The sequence below is a fragment of the Hyla sarda genome, chromosome 8, assembly GCF_029499605.1.
Source record: "Hyla sarda isolate aHylSar1 chromosome 8, aHylSar1.hap1, whole genome shotgun sequence".
NCBI lineage: Eukaryota > Metazoa > Chordata > Amphibia > Anura > Hylidae > Hyla > Hyla sarda.
Window position 1 is genome coordinate 106,757,247 of NC_079196.1, and position 22,870 is coordinate 106,780,116.

At 41.4% G+C, this 22,870-nt stretch overlaps 1 protein-coding gene across 1 annotated transcript in view; it reads right to left on the bottom strand.

Moving 5' to 3' along the window:
* Positions 1–8,344: 8,344 nt before the first annotated feature.
* The window catches only part of INO80D (INO80 complex subunit D), a 66,182-nt gene continuing 51,656 nt past the window's right edge, over positions 8,345–22,870 (bottom strand). The window contains exons 10-11 of the mRNA XM_056536442.1: positions 12,517–12,674; positions 8,345–11,864 (exon numbers count right to left, since the gene is read on the bottom strand). Coding sequence (XP_056392417.1) covers positions 10,696–11,864; positions 12,517–12,674 — 1,327 coding nt within the window. The 3' untranslated portion in view covers positions 8,345–10,695. The remainder of the gene's footprint in view (positions 11,865–12,516; positions 12,675–22,870) is intronic.

Consider the following 22,870-nt stretch of genomic DNA (forward strand, 5'->3'; position numbering starts at 1 on the left):
AATATAACTTTTCTCTTAAAATCTAATTTAGGTTATCAGAAAGCTCAAGACAGGGGAACATACAGGGGGATCTTTAAATATAACATTAAAGCTCAGAGGGGAAAAATATAGGAAGCTTTTCTTACATATGTTAACCTGAAAAAGAACATGGTAAAAACACAGACACACTATAGACACACTCATACAATTTCTTAATAAAAGGATTTGAAAGATTCTTGTTAACATTGTAACTGCCCTTGTTTCCACAAAAGGAATCCCTGAGACATACTAAATTCTACGGCAGCTACTGGGGCACAACAGTTGAACCTTTAACACCCTAGGAAGATGCAGATCACCGGAAAATGGAGAACACAATACTTTGGCCATGGACAGGCAATATGTTGTTGCAAAGTGGCCCCCATTGTCATAGACATAATAAAGAAGTGCTTCCGTCTAATGTCATACGAGGGCTGCAACACTCTCTTCTAAATGCTTTATAGGTTGTGTGTCCTTTTGTTATGGAGGCAATGTAAACGCTGATCACCGCCATGTTCTCATTTCTTCCTATAGCTGTTCTGGTTTAGTATTATTTCATCATACTTTGAAATAGTCTATTATACAGCAGGTTCCAAGCCTAGATATTTTTTACTGAAATAAATATGCATTGTTTTCAGTTGCATGAAACATTGCAGCTTTCGGTATCAGGCTAAATAGATAAAAGTTGAGAATAATGTATAATAATCAAAGTTAAAACTCGAATGTGTGGTTGCTGCCTTCAATGTGGAAACAAAGTTGTTACACTGCAACTTTCTTCTTATTTGATGTAAAATAGGACATAGTGTCACCGGCAAGAACAAAATAAGTGGATCAATGCAAGTCTTAAGTCCCATTACATTTCTTCATAAAACTCCCAAGCTTTAAATTCTACTGGCTATATATCTACCATGGCTTCTAACTGTTTACCTGCCGTGTTGAAGGTTCGGTGCCTAAAGATGAACAGCGGGTAGTGCATTCCAACCTAAAGTGTGTGTGTGTATATACATATGTATAGCGCATTTTAAACTGCTGCCAGTCTAGAATTAAATACGTGCATGTGTGAAGTCTTCAACACCTCATTTTTTTCCCCTTCATTGCTCTTATGTGTCAGTAATACAGTTACAATACTCAGTCTTAGGCTGTAGTTAAAATTAGGACTCCATTTCAAACATAGGCTACAACTTGCCTTTCTTCCTTACAGCTGATCGAGTGCTCTATTGTTGCCAAGTAAAGGCTTCCTGAATGTTCCCTGCCATTTCAAGTCTCACAATCAGGAAACACTAAGAAATGAGAGTTCTTACTTGCATAGTAAAGAATATTTTAAACATATATTGGCCAACCATTGCACAGCACACAGTACTCTCCAGAGACGCAGCTGAAATGAAGTTTATAGCATCACTTGGGATTTAACAACTCATTACACCTTTGGGACAGTCAACTTTTAGGTGACTAGAATATTCCAAATTACTTTTACTTTGTAGGCTTTGTACAATTTCACAACAAAATTTTTGCTCTAAAGCATCCAGGGCGCAAAAAAAAAAAAAAAAAAAAAAAAAAAAAAAAAAAAGGAAAGGGTACCTCTTATGGTGCTTCTGTTGGCACAATATGTCTAAAAATGACATCAAAATGCTTCTAATCCTGTAACATGCTTGAAGACTATCGTGACCTGGAGACAGAGTTGCCAGAACTTGCATGCAACTCTATGGAACCTCCGGCTCCAGACTGCCATAGTCTGTAAGCAAGTCTCAAGATGAGAAGCGGCCTGATATTTTGTGGACATATCCTGCCGCCCGAAGCACCTTTAGAGGTACCCTTTTAAACAAAGAATGTAATTTAGTAATTTGTAGGCAAAACTGTTTCAGTGTTCCACAGCCCCTATACAGATCTACATACCTCTATGGTTACAAATTCCATACACTGTGGAGCCCAACCCTGCAGTCATGTACTGCTCTCCCCTTCTGACTATACATTTCCATGAAGTAGGACATACCCTTCCTGCTAACAGTGAAATCATGAATAAGTTTCTCATACTATCTGGTCATACTATGTTCCCAAATGAAAGCTCAACTGTGATTGGAAAATCTGAATGATTTTAGTGGCAAAATTGGTATGGTTTGCCCGATTCAAGACAAAAAATGACACACCTAATCTTGAATCAAGCCCTTTAAAGCAGACGCAAGTGCACATTTAAGAGGATACTTGGGTTGGCATATTTAGTCTGGTTATATTACCTAAATATGATCATTTAATTCTTGCATATTCTGCTATTTCCAGAGACACATCCTGAACAGTAACAAATGGCGCTAACTTATTGTATGCCTGTATGCCACTTATTTTAAAGATATAACGTGAATCTCATCAATTGTGCTACACTCTTTTCATAGTCCTTACAAGGCTGTCGCCAAACACTCATTTAGCTGACAGCTCTTCTTTGAAAAATCCCCATTTCCAATCCTTCTATTCAACTACATCTGTTGTCAGGGGAAGAGTCAGAACACCTTCATGCAGGATACATGTTTAATTGGTCCCACCAAAAATAGTTCAACCACATTTATCATCAAGGTGTATGACCATCTTTAGTTCTAGGAGGATCTCGCTTATGGTATACAATAATGTTCCTATTCAGTAACAGTTTATGCCAAAATGCTTTCTTTTACTAAGATGCTATTCTGTTCATTGATATAACATGTTAATTCAGCACAACCAAGCAATAAAAAGGTGACAATTCCTTTACTAGAGGCACAAGGCCTACCTTACTCTGTTAATCTAAACATTTGTGGGCAATATGAAGAGGCACATTAACAAGGATAGGGTGGTGTGATATACTGTAAAATAAAAATTCGATAAATATTATTGAAACAAACAAGGACAGGGTGCACTAAGACTACCAAGCTTTTATTAAAATGTGTCCCTACCACAATAAATTTATAACTCAATAATACGTTGTAGAAATTGAAAGTAACTAAGACACAATAAATTGCACATAATCCCATAAACACACTATACAAAACCCAAAAGTTGCTGCTAGGTGTTGACTAACTCAGGAGAGATAAAACAATAATGGATACAAAACTGTGGATCTGAATGGATTATTCTAGGTGCCAATTTACTTTTTCAAATAGCCAAGAAATACAAACTTATAGATCAATAGAAGACCATCCAGAACAGTGGAAGTAGACATTTCTTTCCAGGATTGAAATGGTAATCTAAAGATGCCCCTGTATAATCTGCCAGAATAGGACATAATATACAGAGGCACCTTAAGCATACTAGTACCATCCAGTGTAATACAACAGTGGTGGTTTATGACCTAAAATCTTGTAAATGATTTATGAAAACAGGTGCAAAAGAAAAGTGGTTCAGAATGAAGCTTATGTTGTAATGGGCCTTTTGAAAGCCAGAAGCAATGACACTGGTTACTATAGAAAGTTGCACTAGTTCCGAAGAATTGCCACCATTTTCTTTACTGACCTTGTGCCATATGATTTAGCATCATGTTTTACATCACCCATCCTCAATAACGTTAAATGCTAAGGCTCTACAAAAGCCCCTGAAGACTTTTCAGAAAAGCGCTTCCCTTAACAGTTTATTTCCAGATGATGGGCAAAGAAAAGGGGGAGGCTTAGGACGGCTTTATGTCAGCCAATTCAAATTGAACTTTTTGAAGATATCCTTTGTGAGTTTCTTTTTTAAAGACAAATAAATGGTGATGAATCGCGGAGATGGGATAAAGGCCAAGCTTTTCTTTGAGAACTACTGTCCATATTCTCTCCGGACTCTATTTGTACATTAAAAGAAACCTCTCTGCCTTATTACTACTTTTTTAGAGGCTGTGAATATTTATGAGGCTAAATTCTCATGAATGCCAGCAAATTATACCACTGTTCCATTAGAAATAATAGTTATCATTAAAAAACAAGTTGCAGCACTTTTGCTGGTACTACTTCTAGTTGTACATCATGATATCTGGAATGTCATCTGATTAGAGAGAAAACTTCATATATCCATCTTGTCCAATTCTATACAATTCTATTCTGACTGACAAACCATTGAACAGAGGGGCTTTTACATCAGCAACAGGCAGCAAGTTGTGACTGGGGTCTATCTATTCTAGCCATTCACTTGGCTCTGCTACAGATGATTAGACAGATGGAGCTCCTTTACAACAAGCCACACAGCATTACACGCTGTAGCGCCAGATAATAGGAATGTTCACCCTTATTGCAGCATAGGCACAGTGAAGCATTTAAAAGGGGTACTCCGCTGCTCAGCGTTCGGAACAAACTGTTCCGAACGCTGGAGCTGGCACCGGGAGCTCGTAACTTCATAGCCCCGCCCCCTAATGACATCACACCCCCACAATGTAAGTCTATGGGAGGGGCTGTGACAGCAGTCACGCCCCCTCCCATACACTTGTATTGAGGGGGCGGGATGTGACATGAGGGGTCGGGACTATGAGGTCACAAGCTCCCAGTGCCAGCTCCAGCGTTCGGAACAGTTTGTTCCAAATGCTGAGCAGTGGAGTACCCCTTTAAGGTTTTTCTTCTTAAATAAAGGAATCTGTCCCAGAAAAACAACTTGTCTTTATATAAAACCCTGTCTATCTATTATGTAAGGGAAGAAGCCAGGTGCACCGTACCAAAAAGATGTTACTATAAAATGACATATTACTATACTTTTATTAGGTTTAGCGCTTAAAGGGGTACTCCGGTAGAAACGTTTTTTATTTAATTTTTTTTTTTAAATCAACTGATGCCAGAAAGTTAAACAGATTTGCAAATTACCTCTATTAAAAAATCTTAATCCTTCCATTACTTATCAGCTGCTGTATGCTCCAGAGGAAATTCTTTTCTTTTTTGGATTTCTTTTCTGTCATGGCCACAGTGCTCTGTGCGGACACCTCTGTCCATTTTAGGAACTTGTCCATAGTAGGAGCAAATCACCATAGCAAACCTCTCCTGCTCTGGACAGTTCCTAAAATAGACAGCGGTGTCAGCAGAAAGCACTGTGGTCATGAAAGAAGAGAAATCCCAAAAGAAAAGAATTTCCTCTGTAGTATACAGCAGCTGATAAGTACTGGAAAGATTAAGAATTTTTAATAGAAGCAATTTACAAATCTGTTTAACTTTCTGGCACCAGTTGATTTAAAAAAAAAAAAAGTTTTCCACTGGAGTACCCCTTTAAAGGGAAACAGACAGCAGGATCACCCACACTGATCTGAATATAGAGGTAGATAGAAATGGGGTCACCCGAAATGCTTCTTAGTGGGTAAATATCAGTGCAGCAGTTTAGGAGATATTCATTTTGTTGCTCATATGGTATTTATTCTTAATTGCACTATAGGAGGGCAGCTGCTGTATGTGCAACGCTTTCTCCCACCCACTCTGGTAATTCAACCCCCTTCACTAAACTGCAGAGGAAAAGGGATTCATATTTATGGAGGGGGCAGAGTTAATGGCTGAAGGAGGCAGTATTATCCCCAGAGTGGGCGGGAGAAGCATTGCACATACAGCAGCAGCCACCTCGTATTCAGTTAAGAAGTAATAACCATATTAGCAACAAGATGAATATCTCCTGAAAAGGGATTTGAATTAGGATCACCCGCAATATCTACCTGTATATTCAGGTAAGTGTGGTGACTCTGCTGTTAGTTTCCCTTTAAAAATTTTTAAAAGTAAGTTATAAATTCATCTTCTGGGTCTATGTGACCTGAGTATCTGGTACTCAGTAATTTTGTAACACCATATGGTGATCAAGGGAAAGTACATTACTACAGCGTAGTAAAAACACAGGATTAATAAAGACTGGGATGCACTACAGTGGTATGTTAAATAAAAAATTATGAAAATAAATCTTATAAATCTTCTATTTTTTCACAGGCTCTTAAAGCCCCAAAAATCCTCAATTTTCCCAATTCCTTATTTTTTCTAAATGGGAGCAAATATAACATTTAGGTGCCATATAAACGTGAATGTTAAGCTAACCATGATAGAACCGCCAGCTCTGGCTAAGTGTGTACACCCTTGGCCTTCAACGGACTTCACCAATAAATACATACCGTATATACTCGAGTATAAGCAGAGTTTTTCAGCACGATTTTTTGTGCTGAAAAAGCCCCCCTCGGCTTATACTCGTGTGAACTCTCCGCCTGTCAATCCCTTCTCGGTGGTCTTCAACCTGCGGACCTCCAGATGTTGCAAAACTACAACTCCCAGCATGCGGCCTTCCTCATCATCCAGACCCCCCCCCCCCCATAAACGTCCCTGTGCGTCGTCGTCAAGGCAACGTCACTAGTCCGGGGCAGTCCAGGAGCGCAGAGAAGAGGGCCCCCCCGGTGAAAATGGACAAGCCGGAACGACTAATCCTCCCCACCGAGGGGAAGGGAGTAGAAAACTAAAGGGGAGGGGAGGTCTGGATGATGATGATGAAGGCCGCAGTGGTTTTCAACATGCGGACCTCGAGAAGTTTCAAAACTACATCTCCGGGCATGCTGGGAGTTGTAGTTTTGCAACATCTGGAGGTCCGCAGGTTGAAGACCACTGATGAAGGGATTGACAGGCGGTGATGATGAAGGGGGGTGATTATGACGGGGGTGTTAATGACGGGGGTCTGGATGATGACATGGGGTATGATGTATTTCCCACCCTAGGCTTATAGTCGAGTCAATAACTTTTCCTGGGTTTTTGGGGTGAAATTAGGGGCCTCGGCTTATATTCGGGTCGGCTTATACTCGAGTATATACGGTAGCTTAATTTTCTGGAAAGAAAATATATATATATCAAATTTAGAAGGTGTCCATATGCACATTAGAAGAAAGTCAGCAAAAACAGGCAACTTTCTAGTATTCATGTTAGATTTAAAGGGGCACTCAGGTGGAAAACATTATTATTATTTTTTTTAATCAACTGGTGCCAAAAAGTTAAACAGTTTTGTAAATTACTTCAATTTAAAAATCTTAATCCTCCCAGTTCTTATCAGCTGCTGTATGCTGCAAAGGAGGTTAAATAGTTTTTTTCAGCCTGACCACAGTGCTCTCTATAGCCAACTTCCTCTGTAGTATACAGCAGCTGATAATTTAACTTAAGCAATTTATAAATCTGTTTAACTTTTTGGCACCATTTGATTTAACAAAAAATTACCCATTTAAGTATGTCCAACTTTTTATGGGGTGGTGCATAACCCTTCAAGAATGGGAATCTTAAAAGGGTTATTCAAGCATTATTATTATTTAAAATATATTGCTGTGGCCGCATAAAAAAAATAAAAACAATGGTTAACTAAAGTTGGTCGCCCATTTGGCTTCTTCTGATCCCCAAATGTCTCTGTTTTCTTCCTTCTTCCAAGACAAGAGCTCTGTGCAGGACACTGACCAGCGATTGGCATTTGCCTTGAAAGCAAGACGACAAAAGGAAATCAGGGGACGAGAAGAAGCAGAATGAGTGCTGCAAAAGGGCAGAAGTAAGTATAGTTTTTTTAGTTTCTATTTTTATGTAGCCCCAGCAATATATCATTTAATAAAAAAATAAAAAAAAAATGGATATCCCTTTAAGACCTTAAGAAACTGACAATCCCGATCTCTACCCTAGCTATACTTTAGTACGTATAACTAGATAGGTAAGCGTTAACAGAAGTTTGGCCATCTAAGAGAATATTATGGCAAATATCACATTATCCTTTTTTCTTTAAATGGGATCCTTCACCCGTGCTCACCATTTTTCACTTTACACACAGCACAGACAATACTTAGTATTACAGACCTTGTATTCGGCATACATTGATGGACTAAAATCAGCATAGAACCCTCTCTGTCCCTCTGTACTATTGTGAGGCGCAAAGCTAAGTACGTGTGGACCCCCTATCAATGCAGCTCTGGACTACAGTATATGCTGGTATTCAGGACTGGTAGAAGTACTTTTTTTTTATTATATGTATATACACTGTAAAACAGTGAACAAACGTGAACATACATTTTATATTTAGATGTTAGAAATTTTGGAACGTGAGAGAATACTGTGTATATCTGTAGCATGATACTTTCCTCCCAGCTGTTTAAAGGAGATGTACGGTGCTCACTTTTTTTATTTTATCCGTTCCGGGCTGAAAAATAAAAGAAAACAAATTTTCTCTTACCTGCCTAGGCTCCCCCGGTGCATCAGTACAGGTGTTCGGTCCCCGGGCTGTATTCTTCTTACTTCCTGTTAGCCCAGCACGTCACACGGAGCTTCAACCTATCACCGGCCGCAGCGATGTCCCACCTCTGCCAGTGATAGGCTGAAGCTCCGTGTGACGTGCCGGGCTAACAGGAAGTAAGAAGAATACAGCCCGGGGACCTAACGCCTGTACCGGAGCACCGGGGGAGCGTAGGCAGGCAAGAGAAAGCTCTCTTGTATCCCGGAACGGACACAATAAGAAAAGTGAGCACCGGACATGTCCTTTAATAACTAAAGTTATATGCAATTTTGCACTGCAATCCATCTTATATCCACCGTGCACACTGCACAGATATATACGTATCTGTTCCATACATCTGCATAGAATTCCTTCTTTGCAACGGAGCACTTTCTGAAACGTGCATGAATTTTTGCAAACCCTATTTAGATGCATGGAACAGCCACTGATCTGCCAGATGAGAACATACCCTAGCAATGTCTACTATCTAACTTAAAACTGGAATGGTAACAGTGCAAACAAGAATATTACACATGGACAACCATAGCAGCTACACAAAACTGTCCTAAACGGAATCCTTATGTTTTATAGTCTTTTACGCAATCTAACTGCTCAGTGCTCTTCACATACCTTCTATTCATGGGGTATTAAAACTTTATCATGTTTTTGCATATGATATTGTGCAATATTTCATATCAGGTCACTTATTCTACTATGTATACAAGCATTTTATAATTCAGACTTTATCAAGCTAAACAATCTAAACTTGTGTAATTGGATTCTATTTCTTCTACTTTACTGGGCAACAGATGGGCTTCATCTCTCTGGGGTAGAAAAACAACAGGAGTTTTGTATTTTCACTTTATGTTAAAGTGTTACAGCCATTTAAAAAAATTTAGACATGGCATAGAGACATTGCAAAAGATCAAAAGATTTGAACAGTCAGGGTCTGGGTGCTGAGACCCTTACTGATCGCTAGAACAAGCAGTCTCCCTGTCACCATGCTGCAGGAGATGGATTCTTTAGAGAGTGTCTATGGAGCCTGTATCGTACAGCGTGAAGAGAAATGGGGGGGGGGGGGACTTAGCTGAGCCCTTATCCTCGCTGATCTAGTGGTCGGGGAGGATCTCAGCACCAAGACTCTAAAAAAGAAAAAAAAACACGTCAAAATTTTTCTTAGTCAAATAAATGCTAGTGACACTTTAAGGGTTACTCGAAACCAAATAAACTGATAGAAATAAAAAATTTAATAAAAATAAATATTAATAGTATTGGTCCAGATTTATTAATCTGCCTGAAACTAAAACCATCTAATTTTATCCCCTCAGAAACTCAGATTTTATCCCCTCACAGCACAATTTTTATTTTACCAAAGCTTCTTAACATATGAAAGCTGAGCTGTGATTGGCTGCAATGGGCAAAACCAGACAGTTTTACTTTTAGGCAGCAATTGTGACGGATTCAGAATTTACATGTTTTAAGAAAAGGAACGCATAAGAAATAAATTTAAGGTTATTCAATATTACTTAAAATGACACCTACGGCAGAACAGTCTCGCTCACATCTACCTACCTCTTGACGACCGATTCATTCAACCATTGACACCAACTCAGCATTTGCATCCCCCCCCCCCACTACCCCATGCAGGAATTCCACTTACAAAAAAGAAGAATTCAAAGCCACGTTAAACTGTGTTAGCTTTCATAAACTGAATCCGTAGTATCTTCATCTCATTTACTACAAATAACTTGGGGCTAACAGCAAGAACCGTAACGCAGCACAAGTGCCAGGTGTTACCCTGTGGTGGAATGAACATCTTTCCAGGTTAATGGAACCAGACCAGTGGATAATACGCAGTTCTTGTCAATCCTTTATAGCTTTTCTGCCCTGTTTAAACATTATATTTTTTATCCACATCATGGTCCACATGTCAAGTGCAAGGCCAACAGAAACATGGAATGGAGCTACCGGAAGCAGAGTTTCATGCTGATGCAGCTCAGATCTCAGATCTGCAAGACTTCTCTAGACTTAAAAAAATAAAAAATAAAACATACAAAAAACAGCCACACACACACACACACACACACACAAAGGATCATAACAGCTTAATCTGTCAAGAAAGGGACATTGGGTTCATACTGTATTAAATAAGAGTGTGTCACACCGATTCTCTTTAGTGGCTTAGACCCCCAGCCTAAAACCCCCACCCTCTTCTGCCCATAACTCAAAAAGGGACTATGAATATCAGGTAGTAAAAGAATGAGGCATTTATCCTGGTATCAGAAGTTAATGTAGGAACCCAATGTCACTTCTCAGGGGAATAAAAACAGTAAAGCAGACAAACAAGAATAGGAGCACCAGTGCTATTACAGCACAAAGAGGACATTGTGGTGAGCAGAATCTTCCTTCACAATGAAGGGAACATCCCAGGGAGAATGTGGTAAGAGCAAGGAGCAGAAAGCAGCAGTCGCTTCCCATCCAGCCTGTATGTTTATGCAACAAGGAAAGAGATCAATTGGGATTCATGAAAGAGGAGGTGGAGTTGTTGGTACTAATAGCTGTGGCACCTGTTACAGTGAATCCTGCAGGAGGCGCAATCGAGCTATGGCTGGGTTGTAGGTCTTTGGGGATGCCACTGTGAGCAGATAGCTGATGACCAAATGCTGCAATGAACTGAGGGAGCTGCTGTTTGGATGAAGTGGAATCCATGAGTTCCGTAGAAGGGGGGCTAAGCCCGCTGAAACTTGTCTGCGGTAACCCCGGAAGAATGTTGCAGCTATTAGGGGTCACAGTGGAAAAAGTAGGCTGTGTAACCTCTGAATGAGAGACAGCTTGAGGGGTGGATAAAGATGTCGAGAGTAGATGCCCATCAGAACTGATAAATGTGCCAAATGTTGATGGATCACTAAGGTTCACAGGAAGGTTTCCCCAGTGAGTTCGGGAATTTACCACCCCACTTAGAGGTACATCCAGCTGGGTGGTGAGCAAGTGCTGAGCAATAATGGGCACCTCTGAAGAAAAAGTTAATGTTAATCCATCCCCAGAGAAGGAGGTGGCATGTGGGGATGTTGTTTGGTCGCTATATGGTGATGGCACATGCTCACTATCATAATGGCTTCCATGGGGGGATGAATGTGAATGGTCACTGCTATATTGCTGTTGTGAGGCGATTAGGTCTTCTCCTTTGCTTAAAATATCTCCTGGGAGAGGCCTCTGGGAAGCATGGCGGCTTTCTTGTAGTCCATGGTATGAACCCGTGAAAGGCCTCTCTTCAAGAGAGTTGTGGCTTATTAGAGTGGTAGAAGTAAGGCCAACATTGGCAGTGGATGAAAACTGCCTCTGAACATGCCTACTCAGAGGAGCAGATGAGCTAGATAAAGTAGCACGACCAAGGAGGTTTTCATCCAATTCCAGACTGGTAAAGTTCTCATGGACCATTCGCCCGTTAAGTAGCTCCCCAATATCTGTGTGATCTTCTCTTGTCAGCTGCTGGATCTCTGAACTTCCAGCACCTGATGAGAATGAGGTTAGGCCACGGTCTGAGAGGTCATGACTACTAACACTATCAGCTTGGGCCAGCACTGCAATGGAGCTTAGACATTCCAGAGATGTAACAGCTTGAAGGGCTCTCTCCAATTCCTCTGCCTCTTCGGTGGTAGGGAGAAGGTCTCCATTCTTACCTTCAAAAAAATAATAAAGTAGTGTGGTTACATCATTTACAACACTTAAATATAATCTTTCAGATAGGCAGGATCTACATTTACCCCCAAAGTACATGCCACACCTGTAAATAAAGACTGAGCGACATGATCACCCATGTCTCAAATAAACCGGAAAGCAGGCACTTTTATTCTGATTGACACATTTGGCATCAGGTTTTTTTTTCCCTAAAATAAAAAAAAAAAATAATGTTTTTTGACTTCCTCTAAATGAACTGATCTGATTTGTTTTAACATTTCTAACTATGTAAGGTTCGTTGATATCACAACCAGTATATGAGGCATGCCCAAGAATAGACCAAACACAATCACAATGCTTTTGAGTCCCCCCCTCAAGTTTGGTCTAGTACAGACAATGGACCCGCCGTGACACAATTATAGAATGCGTGAAAAAAAAAAAAAATTTCCAGAGCCCTAACATTATTAGCAAATATTCACACAAGACAGATTGTTGTAGATATTTCTGGGATCGTCCCCATTCTTCTGAATAATTCTTGCGTAAATCCATATACCCAATCTCTGCCAAAGAATGTTTATATTATGTCTGCCTTGGACTGCATAGATTAATGAAAATGAACTATACATAAAATATAAATATATAAAGGAGTAATACCTTCAAAAAAATCAAAGACTTGCAGATCATCCGGCAATCGTGGGAGAACATCAGAAAAGTCTTCGTGATTCAGCTCCAAGTCATGGGGAATGTCTGTAATCTCACTAGTGATGTCATCAGGTAGCTCTTCTGTGCTCAGATCTGGTGTGGATGGACTCCTATATACAAGTGAAATACAAATGGTTTACAAATTCCAAAGTAAAATTGAAATTTACAAAACAAGACGACAATGTGTGCAAAACAAATATTCTAGTTTCAAACTGTCATTTTTTTATTATTATTATTCGCAAATGCTAAATATGTATAAATCTATAGGCCAGGAGTATGAACTAGTTATGAATCTAGTTATGAATCTAAGCTCATTAAAGTTCTCGCTGTACAAAATAGTATCGCAACAAAAACGTAGGGGACTATACGTCAACCAAGACAGTGAGAATAATTTATGTTCACGCAAGCTAAATATGCACTGTTTTTGATGCAAAAAAAATGTGATTTGTGTGTGACAAACAGCATGGTGCCACCTAAGAAAGCCCCACTCCCACTGATTTCAAAGTCAAAATTTGAATTTTAAAGAAGCAGTGGAAAAAAAAAACTACTTTTTTTTGCTTATATAGTGCACCATAGGTTATTAAATAATACAATATAGGCTGTTTTGTGTGCCTTGTGTAAACCTGTTTTAGCTGATGTAGCATTCATGCTTTACTTGATTCCATTCTACTGCTGACTACATTTACCAAATGCCTCTGGGTTTTCAGAGAGTGGGGGTAGAGTTACATCTAAGTGCAGTAGGTGACATAGATCTTCTTTCTACTCACTCACACCATAGAGTATTATATTGTATGAAATACAACATCAGCTATATCACACCTGTCTCCTTTTTACCCTCTTTGCTCTTACAGACAGAAGAGAACAGTGTCAGGCCCCAAAACACCAGGCAATCTGCCCTCAGAGACACAGCCAGTGTGACCACTAGTATAACTGCAGCTGGTCAGTGATCAGATTAAAGGGGTACTCCAGTGGAAAACATTTTTTCCAAGCAGCCGGTGCCAGAAAGTTAAACAGATTTGTAAATTACTTCTATATAAAAATGCAATCCTTCCAGTACTTATTAGCTGCTGTATGCTCCACAGGAAGTTGTATTTCTTTCTGGAGTTCTTTTCAGTCTGACCACAGTGCTCTCTGCTGACACCTCTGTCCATGTCAGGAACTGTCCAGAGTACAAAAAAAAAATCCTCATAGCAAACCTCTCCTGCTCTGGACTGTTCCTGATACAGAGGTGTCTGTGGTCAGACTGAAAAGAACTCCAGAAAGAAATACAACTTCATGTGGAGCATACAGCAGCTGTAAAGGATACTGGAAGGATTAAGATTTATATATAGAGGTAATTTACAAATCTCCATATTGAAAAAAGTAGTCAGCACCACTCCACCTGTAATGATGAGGAAAAGTTGACCAGTTGCTCATAGTAACCAATCAGCTCTCTTATTTTTCAGAGGCCTTTTAAAAAAATGAAAGAGGCGATCTGATTGGTTTCTATGGGCAACTGGTCGACTTTTCATCTGCACAGGTTCTGATGATTCTGCCCATAGTTCACAGAACAGGACACATCAGTTTGTGTGACCCTAGACATCTTATCCCCCTGTCCAATCCAACCCCCCATCTCCGGGCCAACACTGCAGCGCTCAGAACACGGAAGCTTGGAGTTTCCATGTTCGTGATGTCACACCACACTCCCTTCATTAATTTCTCTGGGAGGGGGCGTGACTGTTAGTACACAGCAATAACATCTTATCCCCTCCCTCCTTTGCATACGGGATAAGGTGTTTAGGGGTGGAGTATCCTTTAAACACTGCAGTTTTTTTGTCAAGACTGGTGGCCACATGAACAAGCTGTAGTACTGAATTGTATGAATGCAGCAGAGCTGTGAGAAAACAGATGACACTACAGGAATACCGGGCAAGAGTGTGTAAACAAACAAGTACTCCTTTAACCCTTTAAGGTCACAGCCCCTTTTGGTCTTGAGGCCATTTTTAGTTTTTGCATTCTTGTTTTTGCCTTCTAGCCATTTAAAAGCTATACGTTATTTTTTAATCTTTTTGCCATAAAATGTACGGCAAAACCAAAACATTATTATTTATCCAGGAGACGGGGGGATGGGTGGTTTAAAAGAAAACCTATAGTAAAAATAATATGTAATATTTATTCTGTAGGTCAATGTGATTAAAACGATACCAAACTTATATCGTTTTTCTATTATTATACTGCAAAAAAATAAAAGAAAAAGTGTAAAAACTATTACCAAAATCAGTCTGCTTAAAATTGCCCTTTTCTGACCCTGTAAATTGCCCTATTTACATATAGCGGCTGTATGAACGATTACTTTTTGCACTGTGATCTGTCATTTTTAATCGGTACTATTATTAATCACTTTTTTTTCTGATATATGATGTGATCAAAAATCTGCATTTTTTTTTTCTTTTTTTAAAGGTTTATGCTGTTCACTGTGCAGGATATAAATACAGTAACCCCCCCCCACACCCAACATGCGATGGCCCCGACATATGATCAAATCGACATACGATGGCCTCTCAGAGGCCATCGCATGTCGATGTTGGCATCGACATACGATGCTTTTATATGTCAGGGCCATCGCATTAACTGCTATCCGACAGCGCAAAATGCTTAATCTGCTGTCGGATAGCAGTTTAAGCATCCCGGACAGGTTCGCTCACCTATCCCCGCAGCTCCGGGTCCACTTTGCGATCCTCCGGCGTCTTCTGCATCTTCTCCAGGGTCCGGGCCTCGCTTTCCGGCGTCGTTATTACGTCGCTGCGCACGCCGTCCCGGCACACCAACGTAATAACGTCACCAAAAAGCGAGGCCCGGACACCGGAGAAGATGCGGAAGAAGCCGGACGAACCCGAAGAAGACGCCGGAGCAGCGGGACAGCATCGGGAGCCCCTGGGACAGCATCTGGAACAGTGAGGACGTGGTCCGGAGCAGCGAGGACGTGGTCCGGAGCAGCGAGGACGTGGTACGGAGCAGCAGGGACAGGTGAGTATTAAATGCACTTTTTACATTGCACGAATCTCTCAACATACGATGGATTCGACAAACGATGGGTCGTTTGGAACGAATTACCATCGTATGTTGAGGGACCACTGTAATATATTTAAAAGTTAGAACAATTACCTATGCAGCAATATCAAATATAATATTATGTACTTATTTTCTATCCTATTTTCCAAGAAAAGGAGGGCCATTTTAACTTTTATTATGGAAGGTGCTTTAATATAATTGAAAAACTTTATTTATTTTACACTTAAGTCCCCATAAAAGACTATTATATGCAATCATTAGATTGCATTTACTGTTCAATGCTGTGCTATTGCATAACATTGAACAGTGAGATCAGCACTCTACTGATACAATGCAACCCTGACAGAGCCAGGCTGTAACAGTGTCGACCCAGCAAACAGAGGCAGGAAAGGGGATCCCTTGCCGCAATTTTACCTCATCTGACCCCCCTTCAACTTTTCTTATCCCTTTAGACACGCTGATCGGCACTGATCATGGCATCTAAAGGGTTAATGACTGCCAGTGCTGGGACTGCTGCAGCTGGCTGGCGGTGAGGTCCCTTGATAGTAGCTGTCCATCAACAACTATGAAGTGAACACAGCTTCTGCGCTTGCATCATAGACATTCAACAATGCAGGTATGCCCTTGGTCGTTAACCCCTTAACGACCACAGATGTAAAGGTACGTCCTGGTGCGGCGGTACTTAGCGCACCGGTACGTACATTTACTTCCTGTGTATGACCGCGAGCACTGGAGCGGTGCTCGCGTCATACACTGAAGGTCCCGGCTGCTATCAGCAACCGGAGACCCGCCGGTAATGGCCGACATCCGCGAATGCGTGGATGTCTGCCATTAACCCCTCAGATGCCGTAATCAATACAGATCACAGCATCTGCGGCAATGCGCATGTTAAAATAGATGATCGGATCGCCCACAGCGCTGTCGCAGGGATCCGATCATTTGTAATGGCGGCCGGAGGTCCCCTCACCTGCCTCCGGCCATCTCCCGGCGTCTCCTGCTCTGGTCTGAGATTGGGCAGACAAGAGCAGAAGATCACCGATAATGCTGATCAGTGCTATGTTCTATGCATAGCACTGAACAGTATTAGCAATCAACTGATTGCTATTGGGGACATATGTCATTATGGGGACATAAAAAAAGGTGTAAAAAAAAAAAAGTAGAAAAATGTAAAAATAAAGTTAAAAATTTTTTTTTTTTTTTAAATCCCCTCCCCCAATAAAAAAGAAAATTGTCCCTTTTTCCCCCCATTTTACCCCCAAAGAGCATACATTATTTTTTATTATAAACATATTTGGTATCGCCACGTGCGTAAATGTCCAAACTATCAAAATATTATGCCACTCCACAAAAGAAAACAGAAAAAAATCCAGCACTGTTATAATTCCTTCATTAAATGTGTGGTGCTAAACCAATGTGTACTGCTAGCTGAACACTAAAAGTCCATAGATCAATGCAGGTGGTGCTTCACTCTGGGATAAGAAAGGCAAATATCTACACACATAAGAAAAGCCGCATCGCACCCTTTGGTGCTTCGTCAGGCCCCTGTGACGACAGGCCTGACGAAGCACCAAAGGGTGAGATACGGCTGTGGCCCTGACGTCTGATTCCCCCCCGTAACACCTCAGCCTCCCTGTCCTCCTGCCACCTGACCGCGATGTCCCAGATCTGATCTCCTGGAACTGGTGAGCTGCTCCGCAATCTCTTTTCTTATGTGTGTAGATATCAAAATATTATGTTATTGATTCAGTATGATGAACAACGTAAACGTAAAAAATAAAGAAAAGTTAAAAAAAATGCTGCTTTTTTGTCACATTTTATTCCAAATTTTTTTTATAAAAAGTGATCTAAAAGTTTTATATATGCAAATGTAGTATCAATAAAAAGTACAGATGAGGCGCAAAAAAAGGAGCCTTCATACCACCCCATATACGGAAAAATGAAAACGTTATAGGTGGTCAAATTAGGGCGATTTTATATTACTGATTTTGTACAAAAAGTTTGAGATTTTTTTAAGCGGTACAAAAATAGAAAAGTATCTAGCCATGGGTACAGTGTAAAAATGAAACCCTCCAAAGTGTGCAAAATTGTCATATTAATTTAAATTTCCTCCCTTAAAAATTATTCTTTGGGTTCGCCATACATTTTTGGTAAAATGAGAGGTTTCATTACAAAGCCCAATTGGTCACGCAAAAAAACAAGCCCTTATATGGGTCTGTAGATGGAAATATAAAAGAGTTATAGATTTTAGAAGGCGAGGAGTTAAAAATGAAAACGCAAAAATAAAATTGGCCTGGTCCTTAAGGTCAAAATGGGCTTGGTCCTTAAGGGGTTAAAGGAAAACGGTCATCAGTGTTACCCGCACTAACCTGTTGGTAGAGGTTTGCAGTGCAGATGACACTGATGACAACCACAAAAAAGGAGAGGGATGGGCACCGCCAATTATAAAGAAAAATGGGTGCTAACAACAGCCAAAGATTCATGGATATGAGCAACAAGAAAAAGCAGTCCACTACAAAGAATGCACAACCAAAATATGATAATGAAAAAGTATGCACAATCTTTATTGAACTCCTAGACAAGCACACACAATTTAAAAGCACTTAAAAAACAATATACATGAGTGGGGAAATTTAATCCTCAACACCCCCTTCCCCCCCCCCCAGGTGGGAAAAATACAACCCAGGATAAGGTTCCCTAGCCCATATTCAAATATTGTACACCTAGTACACAGATGCACACATTCACTCCTGAGGAAGCTACCGGGTCAGGTAGCAGAATGCGTGGAGCTGCTGTGTCCCCCAGGGTGGTGAGGGTGTCCTGCCCCATGGATAATCACATTCGGTTTTTCCACAGAGAAGGTGTAGCCGGCAGTGCCTACAGCAAACGTCCCACAAGGATATAGCAACACACCGCGAACCTCTGGACGTCTGCACAACTGACCGCCGGTGCTCTCAGTCGAATAAAGACAAACTTCTAAGAAGCAGATGAAGACGAAAAAGCACTGGGCACACTGGATCCGGTCAAGCAGTTTATTGCAGGTGAAGATGCTCAGTAAACATTGTTTCGCTACTCACAGGGAGCTTTTTCACAGCCTCTGTTTTTCTATTACTAGACACATGGGTGGTGTGTGAGACAGCATATTGGGCATTTATCCTGGTATTCATGTATATTTATATACTCTTTTTGCTGCTGACGTTCTAGGCACTGTCTTAAAACGGCACTTGAGTACTCATACTTGGTGCCACTCACACTTGGTACCATTCTGCTATTTTTGAACATATTTGTATGCATTTTTTGTACTAGATTTAATAGTAGATATTGGACCAGTTAATTTACTATTTGCATGTGTGTACTAGGTTTACAATATTTGAATATGGGCTAGGGACCCTTATGCTGGGTTGTATTTTTCCCACCTGGGGGGGGGGAAGGGGGTGTTGAGAATTACATTCCTCCACTCATGCATTTTGTTTTTTAAGTGTAAATTGTGTGTACTAGTCTAGATTGTGCATACTGTTTTATTATCATATTTTGGGTTGTGCATTCTTTGTAGTGGCCAGATTTTTCTTGTTGCTCATATACTGATGACAACCATACTTACCTGTCCCCGTTCCACGGTCCCGTTATCTTGCTTCGTATCTTTTGTTCTGGAGGCAGGCTTAGGGCACAGACAGAACTTCCTGATGTCCCTGCTGCTTTTTCTCTGCTGGTCCCCGCTGCAAGCAGGCCTGGGGAAACTGCAGCAGTGACGTCAGTAAGCTCCATCTGTGCCCCAAACCAGCTGCTGGAACAGTATATACGGAGCTAGAGGCCAGGACAATGGAACCATGGAACAAGAACAGAAGAGTATGGTTGTCATCAGTGTCATCCGCACCGGTAAGTATGGTTATCATTGTCACCCGCACTACACACTTGTACCAAAAGATTAGTGCGGGTAACACTGATAACAGTTTTCCTATAAGTCCCAGACAGCAAGGGTGAATAGGTACACCCTCTCACGAAGGGGAGAGGAAGGCTGTCCAGCTAAAAGGAGCCTGGACATGAGCTGAAAATTTCTTGCAGCTTGTCTAGCGTGTCTGCAAGAAGGTGCACCTTAGGTGAATTTACTTTGATTTATTTTGTATTTTTCTATTTTTGGCAATACATGCTAAAGAAATTGTGAATTTATGCAAGATATTCACTAAAGCAAATAAGAAAAACTAGAAAGTTGTGTGTGACATTTAATTCTTACTGCTATTTGGACTTTAAGTGAGTTGTGAGCTCTCGCTATAAACGTATTACACCCACCCAGGTGTGAACAGGTGACTGAATATATTTTGGTACTGGATGTCATTTTTAACAAAAAAAAGTGCGCTGTGTGGAACCGAAACCCCCAAAAGTTGCAAAATGGCAGGTTTATTTAAAATTTCGCCACAAATCATTTTTGTGTTAATGTAGATTTTGTGGTAAAGTGAGTGATGTCTTTACAAAGTAGAATTAATGGTGCAAAAAAAACAAGCCCTCATAGATGAAAAATTTTAAGTCTTGGGGCGTGGTTTGGCCGCTGCACTGAATGGCCGCCTGAAAGAACAGCTCCGTGCACAGCGCTCTTATACTTGCTGATAGTACCTGCCAGCGACCATCTCAGCTACTGCAAAGGACACCTGGTCCACCATGGCATCCTACGGCAGGAAGAGCAATACTTACCAGGGCGATAGCGGGTCCCTAAAGAACTTTTTCAGTGCCGGGAAGCAGAGAGGACGCACAAAGCAAGATGGCGCCGACTCCCCTCCGATGCATGGAGAAGATCCCCGCGCTCACAAGTCCCTTATCCCACTGCCGCAGCGCTTGGGGAAAACCAATACCGGAGGTCAGACAAAAGACTTACCTACTACTCGAGCCCTGAAGGACTGTGAATTGCCGCGTCATTGGGGCTCCCCGATCCACCCGGCGGAGCCTGTGCTGGGAGACTCGGCCGCGGGAGACGACACGCTGCCTCTGCTGCCAGGTGAGCTCTCCGATCTCCAGCGGGAGGGACCCGAGGCCCCGGGACTGACATCTTCCTCTCCCCGGTTTAGTCCCGTCAAGCAGAGGCCGAGACTCCACGCTGAATCGGGCAGTGAGTGGGAGGGAGAATCGAGGGACTTAGCCGTCAACCCATCAGAGGAGGCTGACTTATTTGCAGCGTACCAGGCCTCTGATAAGATGGTGTCTGAAAACACCTTGAAAGAAATGCTTTTGATCCTTCGATCATCTATCAGTAAGGACTTCTCCTCCCTCCTGGTGCCTATAAAGCAATCCATACAAGGTCTTAATTCTAAAGTGCAACATGTGGAGACTAAAATGGCCTCCTTTGCTTCTGCCCACAATGGCCTTGTGGATGCCCACAATGCTCTGGATGACAAGGTCAGCGCTATCTACGCCAAAGCGGTAGACGCAGAGGATCGAAATAGGCGCAACAACATTAAATTCCGGGGTATCCCAGAAGCTATTCCCAATTCACAGCTTGCAAAGTACGTGACGGATTTAACAAAGCACTTTTTACCTGACCTGGAGCCGTTTGAATACAGCATAGATCGGGCTCACAGAGTGGCAAAACCTAGGTCCTTACCTGATGACCTTCCCAGAGACGTGCTGGCTAGATACACCTTTTTTAAGACAAAAGACCTGCTCTTACAATTCTCTAGGAAGCACAAATATATGCCAACTCCATATGAAGATATACAGCTTTTTGTGGACCTGTCGTCCGCGACACTACAAGCAAGACGGAACCTGCAACCGCTGACTATGGAACTTCGCAAATTAGATATTCCATATCGCTGGGGATTCCCGACAAAGCTGCTGGTGACATACCGCAACAAGATGCATTCCTTCTCAACTGTGGAAAGCGGTTTGGAATCACTAGCCGATTGGGGATTCAAGACCTCCATACATCACCAGTCCTCCCCACCTCGTTCCCCAAATGGAGATACCATGCCGACCACTTGAATCCGGTTTCAGAGTATGGTATAGTGCCCTGTTAGAGAATATGTTTGAGTGCTCCACACGCTGTGATATTTTCATTGACACTAGTTGTACACGTACCCCCTGAGAGCAATTCAACTAGATTGAATTGCGGTCAGTTCTATTTTTGCTATTATTCTTACTGTCCAGTTGTTTACCTGTTCTGTACAAATATTGCTGTCGTATTACTAGAGAGTATATATTGACTGCTTAGCTGGAGCCACTGTTTCTTCGCATAGTAGAGCGTTACGTCCAGAGTGTGCATCCTTTCCTCCTTCTCTGCTTTCTTTTATTTATTTATTTTCTCTCACCTTTGTCTTTTCTCCTCTCTTTGACCCCTTTATGCTATGGGTATAGAGATTTTATCTCTCAATGTCAATGGGTTAAATAGCCCTTACAAACGGAGCTTCTTGTGGCGGGAAGTGACGCGGACGCCTGTAGACATAGTATGCATTCAGGAGACCCATGTGTCCTCCAAAAAGCCGCCTACTTTACGCCACAATAAATTTCCACTTATTGTACACTCCTCTTACCGTAAGAAACAACGAGGTGTTATGATAGCCTTTAGTAACAATATTGCTGTCTCCATTACTCACCAAATTATTGATCCCCAGAGCAGATTCATAATATTAGTTTGCCTACTTGATAATGTTGAATATACTATTGTTAATCTATATGCCCCCAATGTGAGACAAAGTCGCTTTCTGAAGTCACTGATGACCAAAATTGCTTCTGTACGTAGAGGTGCCCTTATTCTATGCGGGGACTTCAACTCTGTAGTTTCGTCCTCATTGGACCAGTCGGTTCCATCGACCCGCAGATCATTTTACTTACCAGACTTTTTAGCTGATAACGATCTCTTTGATATATGGCGATTACAGCATGCTTCAGAACGCGACTTTTCTTACTACTCCCCAAGATTTCATACCTTCTCGAGAATTGATATGATACTAATTGATAGACATCTTATTGATCGGGTTGTTTCCTCCAGCATTGGTCATAGAACATGGTCTGATCATGCCCCCGTTGGCATAACGATACAAGATATCACCCAAAAGCACAGTGATTTCGTCTGGCGTGCCAATACCCATTTGATAGCCCACACTGACCACTCAGCCACTATCAATGCCGCTCTAGCTGAGTACTTTGCCCTCAACGACACTGCAGACGTCACTCCAATGACTGTGTGGCTTGCCCATAAAGCAGTTGTCCGGGGCAGGTTTATTCAGTTGGGGTCGCAACTTAAGAAACGGAGGAACTTAGAGGTTAATGAATC